The 13,915-nt window shown below is 35.4% G+C and overlaps 1 protein-coding gene across 1 annotated transcript in view; it reads right to left on the bottom strand.

Moving 5' to 3' along the window:
* The window catches only part of CCDC178 (coiled-coil domain containing 178), a 387,324-nt gene that overhangs the window by 53,071 nt on the left and 320,338 nt on the right, over nt 1–13,915 (bottom strand). Inside the window, exon 20 of the mRNA XM_055558994.1 lies at nt 3,039–3,111. Coding sequence (XP_055414969.1) covers nt 3,039–3,111 — 73 coding nt within the window. The remainder of the gene's footprint in view (nt 1–3,038; nt 3,112–13,915) is intronic.

The following is a 13,915-nucleotide window of genomic DNA, read 5'->3' as shown; positions in this document are numbered from 1 at the left end:
GTAAAATTTAAAAATAAAATAAAATTAAAAAAAAATTAAAAAAAAATCTACAAATTCTAGACTAGTGATTCTCAAGACCAGAAGGATTAGTATCACCCCAGAGCTTGTTAGGAAACAGGCATTCAGACTCACTGAATTAGAACTCTGAAACGTAGCAACCTGTGTCTTAACCAGACCTACAAGTGATGTAACACATGCTGAAGTCTGAGAGATAATGCTTTTGAAACGGTCACGATATATTATCAAGGAAACAAAATAAAGCTCATGTATAGCATAACTTGCAATAATGAAAATTTGGACATCTGTCTACTCTTGAGGAATGAAAAAAAAAAAATACACTGTGGTGAGTTCATACCCTAAATCCTAGCATTTAAAATAAATACCCTAAAATTGCAAGCGACATACATAGTATAACATTGATATAAATAAAAAGAAAACTAGGACTTCTCTGGTGGCACAGTGGATAAGAATACATCTGCCAATGCAGGGGGCATGGGTTCGATTGCTGGTCCTGGAAGATCCGACATGCTGCAGAGCAGCTAAGCCCTTGCACGACTATTGAGCCTGTGCTCTAGAGCCCAGGAAACACAGCTACTGAGCCCACAAGCTGCAACCACCGAAGCCCGTGTGCCCTAGAGCCTGAGCTCTGCAAAAAGAGAAGCCGTTGCTATGAGAAGCCCACGAACCGTCACTAGAGAGGAGCCCCCAGTTGCCGTAACTAGAGAATGCCCGTGCAAAGCAATGAAGACCCAGCACAGCCAAAAAGAAAGAAAGAAAACTAATAGTTATTTTAAAGTAACTACTACATAAACGTAGAATTGAAATCACAGATGAAATGGTAAACACTAAAAAAAGGCTAGTAGTTAACTCAGAAAGGAGGAAGTGAAGTGAAAGTCACTCAGTCACATCTGACTCTTTGCAACCCTGCGGACTGAAGCCCACCAGGTTCCTCTGCCCATGGGATTCTCAGGTAAGAATACTGGAGTGTGTAGCCATTCCCTTCTCCAGTGGATTTTCCTGACCTACAGCTCAAACCTGTGTTTCCTACATTATAGGCAGATTCTTTATGGTCTCAGCCACCAGGAAAATTAATTACTATGTAAACATAGTATTAAAAACACAGATGAAATGATGAACACTAAGAAGAGGCTAGCAATTAACTCTGAGAAAATAAGGAAACAATAGTATAAGGAGTAGGCAAATACAGGGTTTGGTGTACAATTGTCTATACTGGTTTTATCATCCAAAGCAAGTATGTCAAATATCAAGATTTACAAAACTGGTAAAGCTACACAATGTTCTATTATTACAATTTATTTATTCACTTATAGCTTACATGTAACTTTAAATTACTGTATGTTTGGTTGTTTCTTAAAAAAAAAAAAAATGCCCATCGGCTAAGTTGACATCTCTGTAAGAAGGGTATCCTTTATACATTGTGATGTGGGATTACTTTTGGAGAATCTATTGAGATTCAGAAGCTGAACAAATGTTTTGGACAACCCAGTATTAAAATCTGAGTTTAAAAAATATCCTATTATACTTGACCACTGGCTAACATAAAATATTTTTATTTTTTTGTAAAACAAGATTTTTGTTATATAGCTCTTCAATGTGATTATAAACAATAATAAAAGAATTACCCAAGGTATATGAGTTTACATCAATAAGGAAAGAATCACTACTTCTAGACATTTTATAAATTGCTAAAAAATTTGTATTCTCCCCACCCTGTTCACATATAAATACAGAGGTTGAACAGTTACTTTATAACTTATTTCATACTAAATTGAAAGACTTATGTAACCCATTTTTATGAGAATTTGAATTTTCTAGTATTAGAGGAGGGTTGGTGGCACATCCATTGGAAAAAGTTTAAGGGTATATAAACTGATTAATGGAGCTTTGGAGAAAGTTGTTTTATAACCCCTCAAATTAATCCTCAGACTACAATTGATTTTTTGTGATTTAAGTTTTCTAAAATTATCCCTAATAGGAATAATGGCAATAACAGTTTCATGTCAATCATGTTGATATCATAAAGACTATGCTAAGTCAAAGTTTTAAAAGGCAACAACAGATATTACCAATATATTAATCTAGATAAACAGAATTCTTGGCAAGCTTAAACATACGTTGTATGTTATTGTATTGGGAACAATAGCAGACCAGTGCTTTTTTCTTTAAGAAAATTCCTTAACTTGTCTCTGTGCATTACAGAACATAAATATCTTTGCAAACATACTTTAGATAAAATTAAATCATTTTTAGAGACATATGGTGCCAAAAATTAACTCCCCAAAGACATAATTTAACTGGCTTTTGCAATTTAGGAACCCTGGAAAAAAATAAAGGGAACATTTCAAGGAAATGAGAAGTGTCCTTATAATGAATTTCTGCTTATAAGAATCAGACATAACAACAGTCTTTTTAATTAAAATACAAATACCATATGTATAGTTATCTGAAAATGAACTATAAATTGTTTTGCCAGAAAACAAAGACCAGTCAATACTGAAAAAACAGAAGTCCCTTGAAATACAAAAGTAATACTTGGCAGGACTTATAGTTCATGGACAGCGCTCAGTTCTTCGTGAATAACAGTTTGTCCTTTACTGGACTTGTTTTTAATGCAACTGCTGAAGATTTGACTCTATGAGACAGGTTATTAAACAATACCTCATTTGTATATTTTGGAAGAAAAGTATCCTGAAAAGTGGATGGTAGTTTAAAAGAACACAAAAATCTTCTGCATACACAAGAAAAATCCATTAAAAATCCATACACAAGAAAAGACATTCAAACAGGAAATTAATAGAATCACTGCAAGAAACAAATCTCATCAATGCAACATGCAGGACAAATATGAGAGGTGTGGAGCATTTCACATTCTCGAAGTAAAAACCACTTCCCAGTACACCTGGGTGGGAACTGGGTATGAGTATGTGGTGCTGGCCATGTGTGACAATTGTTAGGGGGTAAAGGATTTCTGAGGGATGTATCTGTGTATGCATGCATGGATTAACTCATCATAGGTATCTGAAAATTTGCAAGTACATCTGATGTGACTGCTAGTGAGCTTGAGAATTTCATAGGTGAGAAGCCTTCAGCCTAAGAGTGGAAATATTATAGAGATTCTTTACTGTGAAAGAAAGGTAAAGCATTTCGGAATCTCCTTGTGTTTCTCACCTATAAACATAGTCAAATATTGCAACAACAGTAGAAGCAGCTCAAAGAAAAAAAAGATGTATATTTGACAAAGAAGAGAAAAAAAAAATCCTGTGTTCTGCAGATGTGCATTTTTACCTTAGGTAATCCAATTAAAATCATATTTAAAGCTCTGACAAAATATGATAAGGGAAATAAGAGTATTTTCCTATCGGAACATATTTTAGGTGATAGATAACAGGAGCACACATACAGTCATTCATTTGCACGAGGCTATTAAAATAATGATTATAATTTCTGACCTGCTTGTTATAAGATTCCATATACTGAAAGCATACTGCCTTTCTCTATTTCTGACATAAATAAAACTGATAAGCGAAGATATGTGCATGCAATTTTAATTCAACAGAATGATGTGAAGTGCAGCTCACAAGGCAAATAGTATAAACCCTATCAGTTCTGTTTATTGTAATAACCCAAACAATGGCAATTACAAACTACCCCACAGATTTTTGGCATGGCAGGAATGACAGATCTACAAAATCCAGCTAATGCTGGTCTTTTTGTAGTACTCAGTTACCAAGCCGCACATGTACAATACACAAATCTCAAAAGTAATGAGATATTTCTTTATTATCAAATCCGTTCCACAGACTGGTGTTAAAGATCATAGCTCATTTCTGGAAATCTCCTTTGTCAACCTCATAGGTATACTTAAGAAAAATGAAACTCACATGCATTCACAAATTTGGAGCCAGCCTTTAAGGAAATTCATAAAGGACTACTCTATTACTCTAATTATATAAATAATAATATGTTTCAAGATTCTGTATTTGGAACTCAGCTAAAATATTAAAACTCTGATGACATGGGAGAAACCAAGCTGATTGGTAACAGATACTATGAAATCTCATAGTTCATAGTTAAAAGATCAAGTCTATTCCTTTATTTGAAAATACATATGTATATCTTTTGTATACATTACAATCATAAAACATGCTATGAGATATAACAAATAACTAATCTAATATTTTTTACATACATAATAGTATAAATAAACTTCAAACCTTACCAACTTCTTAGTTTCATAGAAGATATAATTGGTGCTGGAATAAAATGACTGCATTCTGATGGATATTTGACTTACAAATTATAAAGATAATAATTTGGATATTTTGTTTACCTAAGTTGCTAAATTTCACACACAGTTCTCTTGAACAGTTCAAATAGAAACAAAGAAATAAAAGTTTTATCTTAATTCTGAAACTACTAATCTCTGTGATTTAGAAGAAAGATGTTAATAAAACAATTTTAAAAATTCTGTAATAGAAATTATCCTCACAAGAAAAAAGACCTAACACTGTGTAAATGAAAATTAATTCTTTTTAAAAAGTTGAAAATGGAATTACATGAAGGCTAAAAAATAGGTTAAGCCATCACTGTATTTTAGAGATGAACATATTCTTAAAGTTTCCATTTCTTTGCCTGTCAGTCATCTGTCCAAGAGTAACTAAATCCTTTGATTTTAAAAATGTGGTCAAATGAATGCCCTACACAGGCCTGTTTGGTGTTCACTTATGAACTGTGGCTGAACAATTCTCTTTGATGACTATTCACAGTATATCTTTACAGTCTTATGAGACCTACTTATTTTGATGCAAATGAGTCAAGTGGATACTTTAAAATAGCATTTCCCTAAAATCAATTCACAATAAAAACATTATATCAAAAATGATTAATTATAGAGCTCACTGACTTATTTTGAATCTTCAAGAAGATATACAATATTTTTCTACTCTAAAGACATCCAGTTCCATTATAAATACCTCCAGTAGCTTTATTTCATTTACACACAAATAAACATAATTGTTTTTGAAATTATTTTTTTGAAACTATTTGCAAGTTTCAACTGCAAGTGTAAAGAAAATGCACAACACAATCATGCAAATAGGGGTGAGCCTGGAGACAGAAACCAGTTTGCAGCTATAAGAAATCAAGGGTCAGAAACAGATGAACTTCTTTATAAACTACATCGAGAATGCAAAAATCTTATGACCTTATTTTTGTCTTAGCTTCTTGTTACTGATATAGAATTGCTCTGGGGCTAGAAAGATTTCAACAATCAGAAGAAAATCTGCAAAACAGTGCAGTTATCATGGATGCCAAAAATTTACTAAACCATTTGTTGGCTTGAACCAAAGGATCTAAATGAATCCATGGGACAATAGATACTACCAAAGATGTGTATAATAATAAAACAATGTCTTTCAAGTATGTGTAACTAATCACATTTTTTTCAACAAACAATATGAACTAAATTCCAGGTGACTCATGGAAGCTGAAAAGTACAATGGTGTTTGATGATTAATATCTATGGAAGGACAGTAACTCATAGTAAGGAGATTTCATCTGTTGTGCCACATTCTGGAAATTCCTGGTGATAGCACTGAATGTATCACTGGATACTTGAAAGCTCAAGCAGATCTAGGTACTAGCACGCTATGTGACTTTGTGTGACAGTGTTACTTGAACCTTAACTGACTCATCAAACAAACAAGTGTAATAGGTATAAACTGGATTGTAAGGAGGCTATGTGGCCACTTGGCTTTCCATTTCTTCAGAGGAATTTGAAAACCTCTTGTCACCTCTTCTGTTCCCATTTCTTTATCTCCTTCACCCTTCAGACTTCTACCATTTCACTAAAATGGCTCTAAGCAAAGTCATCTTTGGCATCTGATATAGCTAACTCCTTTATCACTCTTTCAAACTCTTTACTTTGATTTTATTCTTGGTTTTGCTGTGCTGTTCTACACTTCCTTTTCAGTCTCATTTGCTGGTTTGGAACAACTGTAATGAAGAAATATTTTAGATAAAGTAAAACTGGGTTTATGGCCTATGTTCCTACCAGAGAGGATGCAATTCAGGAAGAAGGAAAATGATTGCAGAGAGAGGATATAATTGCAAGGAGAAATGATGAATAACAAAAAAGGTAAATATGTAGATAAAGTCAAACATGGTCAGTGCAAAATAATAATATTATAAGAAATGGCAGTAAAAATTATAATATCTAACTAGAGAATCTAAAAGAGAGACACCAAAATGTTTTATAGCAAAAGTATATATGTCTGAATGTCAGAAATATGAGTTAAAATGCTCTAACTCATAATGTAATTAAAAAGCATACTGTATTAAAATAAAATATGAGGCACATTTTGTTATCAGATATTCATGGGAAAATTGAAAGTATATTAATAAAAATAAAATTTCAAATAAAATGTTAGAAATAGTGTTTGACTGTCAAGTTAAAGGAGAAAATGTTAAAAAAGAAAAAAGAATCCTCAATTAATTAAAAAAGCCAAGCAGGGAGAAAAAAGGAAGCAATAGAAAAAGCAAGACAATTAGGAAACCAAAAGATAACAGAATGAAGTACAAACACATAATTTATAATAATAACTGTATATGAATTATTCTCATCACCTATGACAAGAGATTAGATTCAAAAACTATGCATATATATGAAAAGTGCTCAATAAAGGACAGAAATGGTATGGACCTAACAGAAGCAGAAGATATTAAGAAGAGGTGGCAAGAATACACAGAAGAACTGTACAAAAAAGATCTTCACGACCCAGATAATTACAATGATGTGATCACTCACCTAGCCAGAATGTGAAGTCAAGTGGGCCTTAGAAAGCATCACTATGAACAAAGCTAGTGGAGGTGATGGATTCCAGTTGAGCTCTTTCAAATCCTGAAAGATGATGCTGTGAAAGTGCTGCACTCAATATGCCAGCAAATTTGGAAAACTCAGCAGTGGCCATAGGACTGGAAAAGGTCAGTTTTCATTCCAATCCCAAAGAAAGGCAATGCCAAAGAATGCTCCAACTACCGCACAATTGCACTCATCTCACACGCTAGTAAAGTAATGCTCAAAATTCTCCGAGCCAGGCTTCAGCAATAAGTGAACCATGAACTTCCAGATGTTCAAGCTTGTTTTAGGAAAGGCAGAGGAACCAGAGATCAAATTGCCAACATCTGCTGGATCATAGAAAAAGCAAGAGAGTTCCAGAAAAACATCTATTTCTGCTTTATTGACTATGCCAAAGCCTTTGACTGTGTTGATCACAATAAACTGTGGAAAATTCCGAAAGAGATGGGAATACCAGAGCATCTGACCTGCCTCTTGAGAAACCTGTATACAGGTCAGGAAGCAACAGTTCAAACTGGATATGGAACAACAGACTGGTTCCAAATAGGAAAAGGAGTACGTCAAGGCTGTACATTTTCACCTTGCTTATTTAAGTTATATGCAGAGTACATCATGAGAAATGCTGGGCTGGAAGAAGCACAAGCTGGAATCAAGATTGCCGGGAGAAATATCATTAACCTCAGATATGCAGATGACACCACCCTTATGGCAGAAAGTGAAGAGGAACTGAGAAGCCTATTGATGAAGGTGAAGGAGGAGAGTGAAAAAGTTGGCTTAAAGCTCAACATTCCGAAAACGAAGATCATGGCATCTGGTCCCATCACTTCATGGCAAATAGATGGGGAAAGAGTGGAAACAGCATCAGACTTTATCTTTTTGGGCTCCAAAATCACTGCAGATGGTGACTGCAGCCATGAAATTAAAAGACACTTACTCCTTGGAAGGAAAGTTATGACCAACCTAGATAGCATATTGAAAAGCAGAGACATTACTTTACCAACAAAGGTCCGTCTAGTCAAGGCTATGGTTTTTCCAGTAGTCATGTATGGATGTGAGAGTTGGTCTGTGAAGAAAGCTGAGCACCAAAGAATTGATGCTTTTGAACTGTGGTGTTGGAGAAGACTCTTGAGAGTCCCTTGGACTGCAAGGAGATCCAACCAGTCCATTCTGAAGGAGATCAGTCTTGGGTGTTCTCTGGAAGGAATGATGCTAAAGCTGAAACTCCAGTACTTTGGCCACCTCATGCGAAGAGTTGACTCATTGGAAAAGACTCTGATGCTGGGAGGGATTGAGGGCAGGAGGAGAAGGGGACGACAGAGGATGAGATGACTGGATAGCATCACTGACTCGATGGTCATGAGTTTGAGTGAACTCTGGGAGTTGGTGATGGACAGGGAGGCCTGGCGTGCTGCAATTCATGGGGTTGCAAAGCATCGGACATGACTGAGCAACTGAACTGAACTATACTTTTCAAGGACCATACTAAAATTTATAAAAACTAAAACTAAATAAACAAACGTAGCATAGTAGGCAGATAGTAGTCCAGGGAAATCTTGGGTATACAAAGCAAAAGAGACTTTTAAGATAAACAGTATTTTTAGACATAGAGATGATCAATATGTATAATGGAAAACAATTGCTCAATTAATGAGAAACATATATCAATCAAACATTTGTATGGGAGTAATGACTAATAATAGAAATCCATAAATGTATCAACATACAAGAGACTTCAACATGGCCATCTATTTTAACAAGTCAAAAATTAAAATAATTATGATTAACAGGGTTAACAACCTTGATCTAGCAAATATGTATATAAAAAATACTCTGTCACACATGCCCCAAATTATAAACTGCACAGTCTTCTTAAGCATACATAAAACTCTAATACTTGAAACTTGCATAAATTAAAGCATCAGTCATATCCAATTCTATGAGATTATAAAACAAGTCTTATTTTTTCAGGGAACTGGTATAGTACAGACTATGTTCTTAAGATAAAAGCAAATAAATTAGAAGTGAACAAAAGACAAAATATCTTAATACAGCTTTATAAATTTATAAGTATAATTCTAAATAAAAGATGAATCAAAATAAATCATAATAAATTTCTAAGAACTGAATACTGAATGATAGTTAAACAAATATCAAATGTGTAGATGATATCTAGATAATACCTAGATGATACCTAGAAGAACATCTATTCTTATGTTAGAACCATTAGGTAGCACACTTTAATATACATAATTATTTGGCAATTATTGCTCAATAAAGTTGCAAAATAAAAAAAATGAAGTAAGAAGAAAGGCAGAAATTAAGGAGATGTCATAAAAATAAAATAGTTAATGTAGAAGAACAGAATTCTCTGTGCAAAAATGTTGGGAAAGAATTTAGCGAAATGGAAATCAAACATATAACAAAGAAAATCTACAAAGGCAGTGTTGGTTCTTAGAAAAGACCAGTAAAATATACAAACTTCCACCAGGATTGACATAATGAAATAGGAAGTAAAAATTAATAACATTTTAACTAAAAAGAGAAGCAGCCTCTTGCATCTTCAGGCTATGCTCTGACTGCTTTCCAGTTTGGTTCTTTAAAGTCTGTGTAGGGAAGTCTTATGATCTCCTTTCTACACTTAAAACAAAACTTGTCTATGGTTGACCCTCTCCCCTCTGAGCTTCTATCTCAAGATACATCCCTACATAAACTGTAAGTCGTCCAATTAACCAAATTCTGTTTCATATATCAATGCTCCCAAAGAGATTTGCGTTAATTACCCTGTGCATTTAAGAAGGGCCTCTGCACATTGCTTTACCCAAGGGAGTAAATCAAATGATAGGAATTTTAGATATCGTACTGTGTTCATGGTAGATAGTACAGAAATAATGGGAACTTCTAGGCCTTCTCAAATTCTGCCTCAAATGTGGCTACATATTCTATAAATTTAATATGTAGACACTTAGTCATAGTCCTTGGAACAAATGAAAGTGTAATAGCTGGACCAATTTTATTATGTTTTCTGTCATGTTAGTTTAAGTACTGTCAAATCAAGCAATTGTTTTTTTTTTTCCCCTTTCACTTTGAATAAATGAGCTTTGCGAAGATCTAGTCATTCCTTTGTTCTTTTGACAGCTTGTTCTGCTCATTACATGATATGTGGGATTATCAAATCAATAAGATTTTGCTGTTTCTGAAATACATTATATAATGGGATAAACTTCCTGAATATTTCCAAATACAAGTTTCAAGTCAAACTTAAAGTCAGAAAGTGAAATTTAAAACATAGAGGCTGACACACAAAACTATTCATGATGGTATCCCTAAGCCATGGCTCATGGATATTTAATAGTTGTTTTGGAAGTAAGTTAAAAAAAAAAAAAGACACAAGCTGATAGCTGGGAAAACTTTGCAACCTTAGAGTAAATGAGAAAGAAAGGTATATGAACACTGAAAAAATTAGGAGACTTCTGAGAAACAGAAAAGATAAAATTATTTACAAAATGAGAAGGACCAACAATGGAAGCTGTTATCTGCTTTTTCTGCTATGCAATTAGGTCCTTGAGGGTATGGTTCTTTGTGATATTCATTTTTGTGTTCTTGTACCTCATTCAAGGCCAGGTGCATGGAAATTTCTCAATAAATATTATTTGAATGACTTAATTAATAAATATAAGGACTTTAATGAGTGCCGAGGAAGCTGGGTTATTTTCACTTCAATTACAACAAATTGTACATTGTGAAATTTTATTAGCTCTTATGCCTGTTGAACCAACACCACAGGTTAACACTGTACAATATAGGCCCATATTACAACAGAGATTACTAGTCTATGAGGGAGGCTTCACTGGGGCATCTCCCTGCCCCAGGCAGAAAGACAAAACTTCCTCCTCCATGCTCCCATGGAGGTCTAATATTATCTCTAATAAAGCATGTCACATTGAATTACAAACCTTTTCTAACATGCAATTTTGCCAGTAGACTCCGAGCTTATTGGGAAGATATATTTGCTTTGCTTCCAGTTGCATCACCATGTTGTTTAGCACCATAGCAGGATCTCAGCAACATCTGTTGCATGAGGGGAAGAGAAGGCATACCATGGAAGCATAAATCACATTCTCCCAAGATGTCCACATTCTAATCCTTGGATCCTATGACTCTGCTACTTTATATGGCAAAAGGGATTTTGCAGATATAGTTAAGTTAAAGATTTCCAGATGGGGAGATTATCCTGGATTATCCAGATGAGCCCAGCATCAAAAGAACCATTATAAGAAGGAGACAGGGGCACAAAGGCAGAAGAAGCTATATGAAGACACAATGAGTCATTGAAGATGTGATGACGAAATGCTAATGTCCCTGTGAGAAAGGGGCGATGAGCTAATGAATTCAAGTTGCCTCTAAAAGCTGGAAAATATGAGGCCACATTCTTAGAACCTTCAGGAGGAACTAGCTCTACCTACACTTTAGCTTCAGCTCAGTGAGACTGATTTTGGACTTCTGACTCCCAGAACCATATGAGAAACCTGTGATGTTTCAATTACTAAGCTTCCATTATTTCTACTACCAGGAAATATGCAGTTTCTTTCCACCTAAGTTTAAGGAGGCACAGTCTTCTCTTCCCCTTTAATAAACATTTACTGACTACCTGCTACTTGCCTAAACTACAGTAGGAGGCATGGGATATGCAACTCTGTATGAGACATGATGCTTGTGCATTTCAAACAGAGTAGAAACCTGCAAAGGCCAGGCACGTGTATATAAAAATGTGACCAGAGACCAGCAACATAAAGGAGTGTTTGATAAATACCAAGTGAAAGTGCAGAGAGCGTTAGAGGAGTTCAAATGGATTGAAATCACTCTAGTTGTCAGGAGCTGGGACAACCTTCTTGAGGAAGTACGTTTCAAGAAGAAACTTCCATACTGAGGCATAAAAAAGGTCATTCTAATAAGAGAGAGAAACATGAGCAAAGAAAGCTGTTGGAAAGGAATTAGTGTATTTTGACTTTAGTGAGCAAAAAATGGCCTGAGCAGAGCAGAAGAAAGGAGAAGATGGGGAAAAAACAGATTGGTGGCAGGTGGAGGATGAGAAAGTAGAGCAAGCTAAATACTAAGCTCAGGGGTTAGAATTTCACCCTAGAGTTATAGAACTTGCTTCTATGACCAAGGAGTACGATAAATACTAAACAAAGCAGCTTCTTCTTTCTCAAGTCTGTTCAATTTTGTTTAGTCTCTTTCGGTTACTGGCAGTCTTACATATCCTGTTACCTAGTGTGACCCTGAGTAACCTCAGAGTTAACCCATGAATTTTCTGCTTTCCTCCAGCATGCCCATCCAATTGACTGCTAAATGTCTTAAAGACTAAGTCCAAAATTTGTCTGGGTTCCATTCTTTTTCTCTAAACATATTGTCATAGTTTTTATTTTAGTTCTACAAAATAAGCTAAAAGTAAACAAAACAAGATATTTTGATGAATTGTTTCACAAGACAGAAAGGTGGTCAGACACACAGAAAGAAAGCCAAGAAAATGCAGACACAAAAGTAAAAGCATCAAAAATTTAAAGAATAAGAGACTCATCATGTGGAAATTTTCCTCATGTGGAAAAATAATTTTAACCCTTTGCTGAACTCCTTCTCCAGGCAAGCAGTGCATGAATTCAGGCCTGTATCACTGAACCCCAATTCCATTTTGCCTCAGAAATGTTTGTTTCCATTAATACTGTACCTACAATTTTATGTAATGAAACCCAAACAGAAGGCAGAGGTTGACACACAGTAGTTCATTTATATAAAACTGAATAGAAAAGCTTCAAAGATTAAAATTGACCTGCTGCTGCTGCTGCTAAGTCGCTTCAGTCGTGTCTGACTCTGTGCAACCCCATAGATGGCAGCCCACCAGGCTCCCCCGTCCCTGGGATTCTCCAGGCAAGAACACTGGAGTGGGTTGCCATTTCCTTCTCCAATGCATGAAAGTGAAAAAATAAAGTGAAGTCGCTCAGTCGTGTCCGACTCCTAGCGACCCCATGGACTGCAGCCTACCAGGCCCCTCCGTCCATGGGATTTTCCAGGCAAGAGTACTGGAGTGGGTTGCCATTGCCTTCTCCAAAAATTGACCTAGAATATCACAAAATTCATTACTTTTTTCAACAGAAGTTGTGAGTTAGCAAGTAGATAAATATGTTTCTCTTCAAGTGTCCAGTTTAATTGGTTATGGCCACCTGGAGCATAGTGTGTCGAGGGTTGTGAAGGTTAGTCTGTACAAAACAAAAAAGATAATTCAGTAACAAAAAAGATAATTCAGTGATGATTAGCCATGTCTTCTGTGGGTGTGAAAGGGGGAAAAAATGAGATTAAGGGTGAACTGTAGTTTTAGTGATTACAATATTATGCAATATTTCTAATGTCCCTAATTCATGGTTTCATACCAACAGGTCCATTTTTTTGTTTAATTGTTTACTTAAAAATATTGTATTTTATTAGCCAGTTTGAAGACAGGCCCTAAGTTATGCAAAAAAGCTCAGAATAACATTTGGTAATGACTCTGTACTCCCTTTCATGGGCGTGGGGCACAGTCAGTGAGAGTAGTATTTCATTAATTTACATGTGGTACTGCATTTCAAATAAATGAGACTGGTTATCAGTGGAAGGATATCTTTTGGCACATGATTAAATCTGCAGGTAAGAATCAGGGTTCAATTATGTGGCAGAAGTATTATTTTTAATGGATTTATCCATTTTACAAAAAAACAATTGCTATTTAAGTATGCACACTGAATGTGATTGCTCAAAGAGTAATTTTAAAATATTGTATAAGTATATATTAAAGACTGCCTTTGGTTAAATCATGGCACCCTCTTTTATTATCAGGCTTCCCTGGTGGCTCAGATGGTAAAGAATCTGCCTGCAATGCGGGAGACCCACGTTCGACCCCTGGGTCAGGAAGATCCCCTGGAGAAGGGAACGGCTACCCACTCCAGTATTTTTGCCTGGAGACTCCCATAGACAGAGGAGCCTGGCGGGCTACAGTCCATGGGGTCA

The sequence above is a fragment of the Bubalus kerabau genome, chromosome 21 (genome assembly GCF_029407905.1).
Source record: "Bubalus kerabau isolate K-KA32 ecotype Philippines breed swamp buffalo chromosome 21, PCC_UOA_SB_1v2, whole genome shotgun sequence".
Taxonomy (NCBI): Eukaryota; Metazoa; Chordata; class Mammalia; order Artiodactyla; family Bovidae; genus Bubalus; species Bubalus kerabau.
This window is presented reverse-complemented; position numbering and strand designations above follow the sequence as displayed.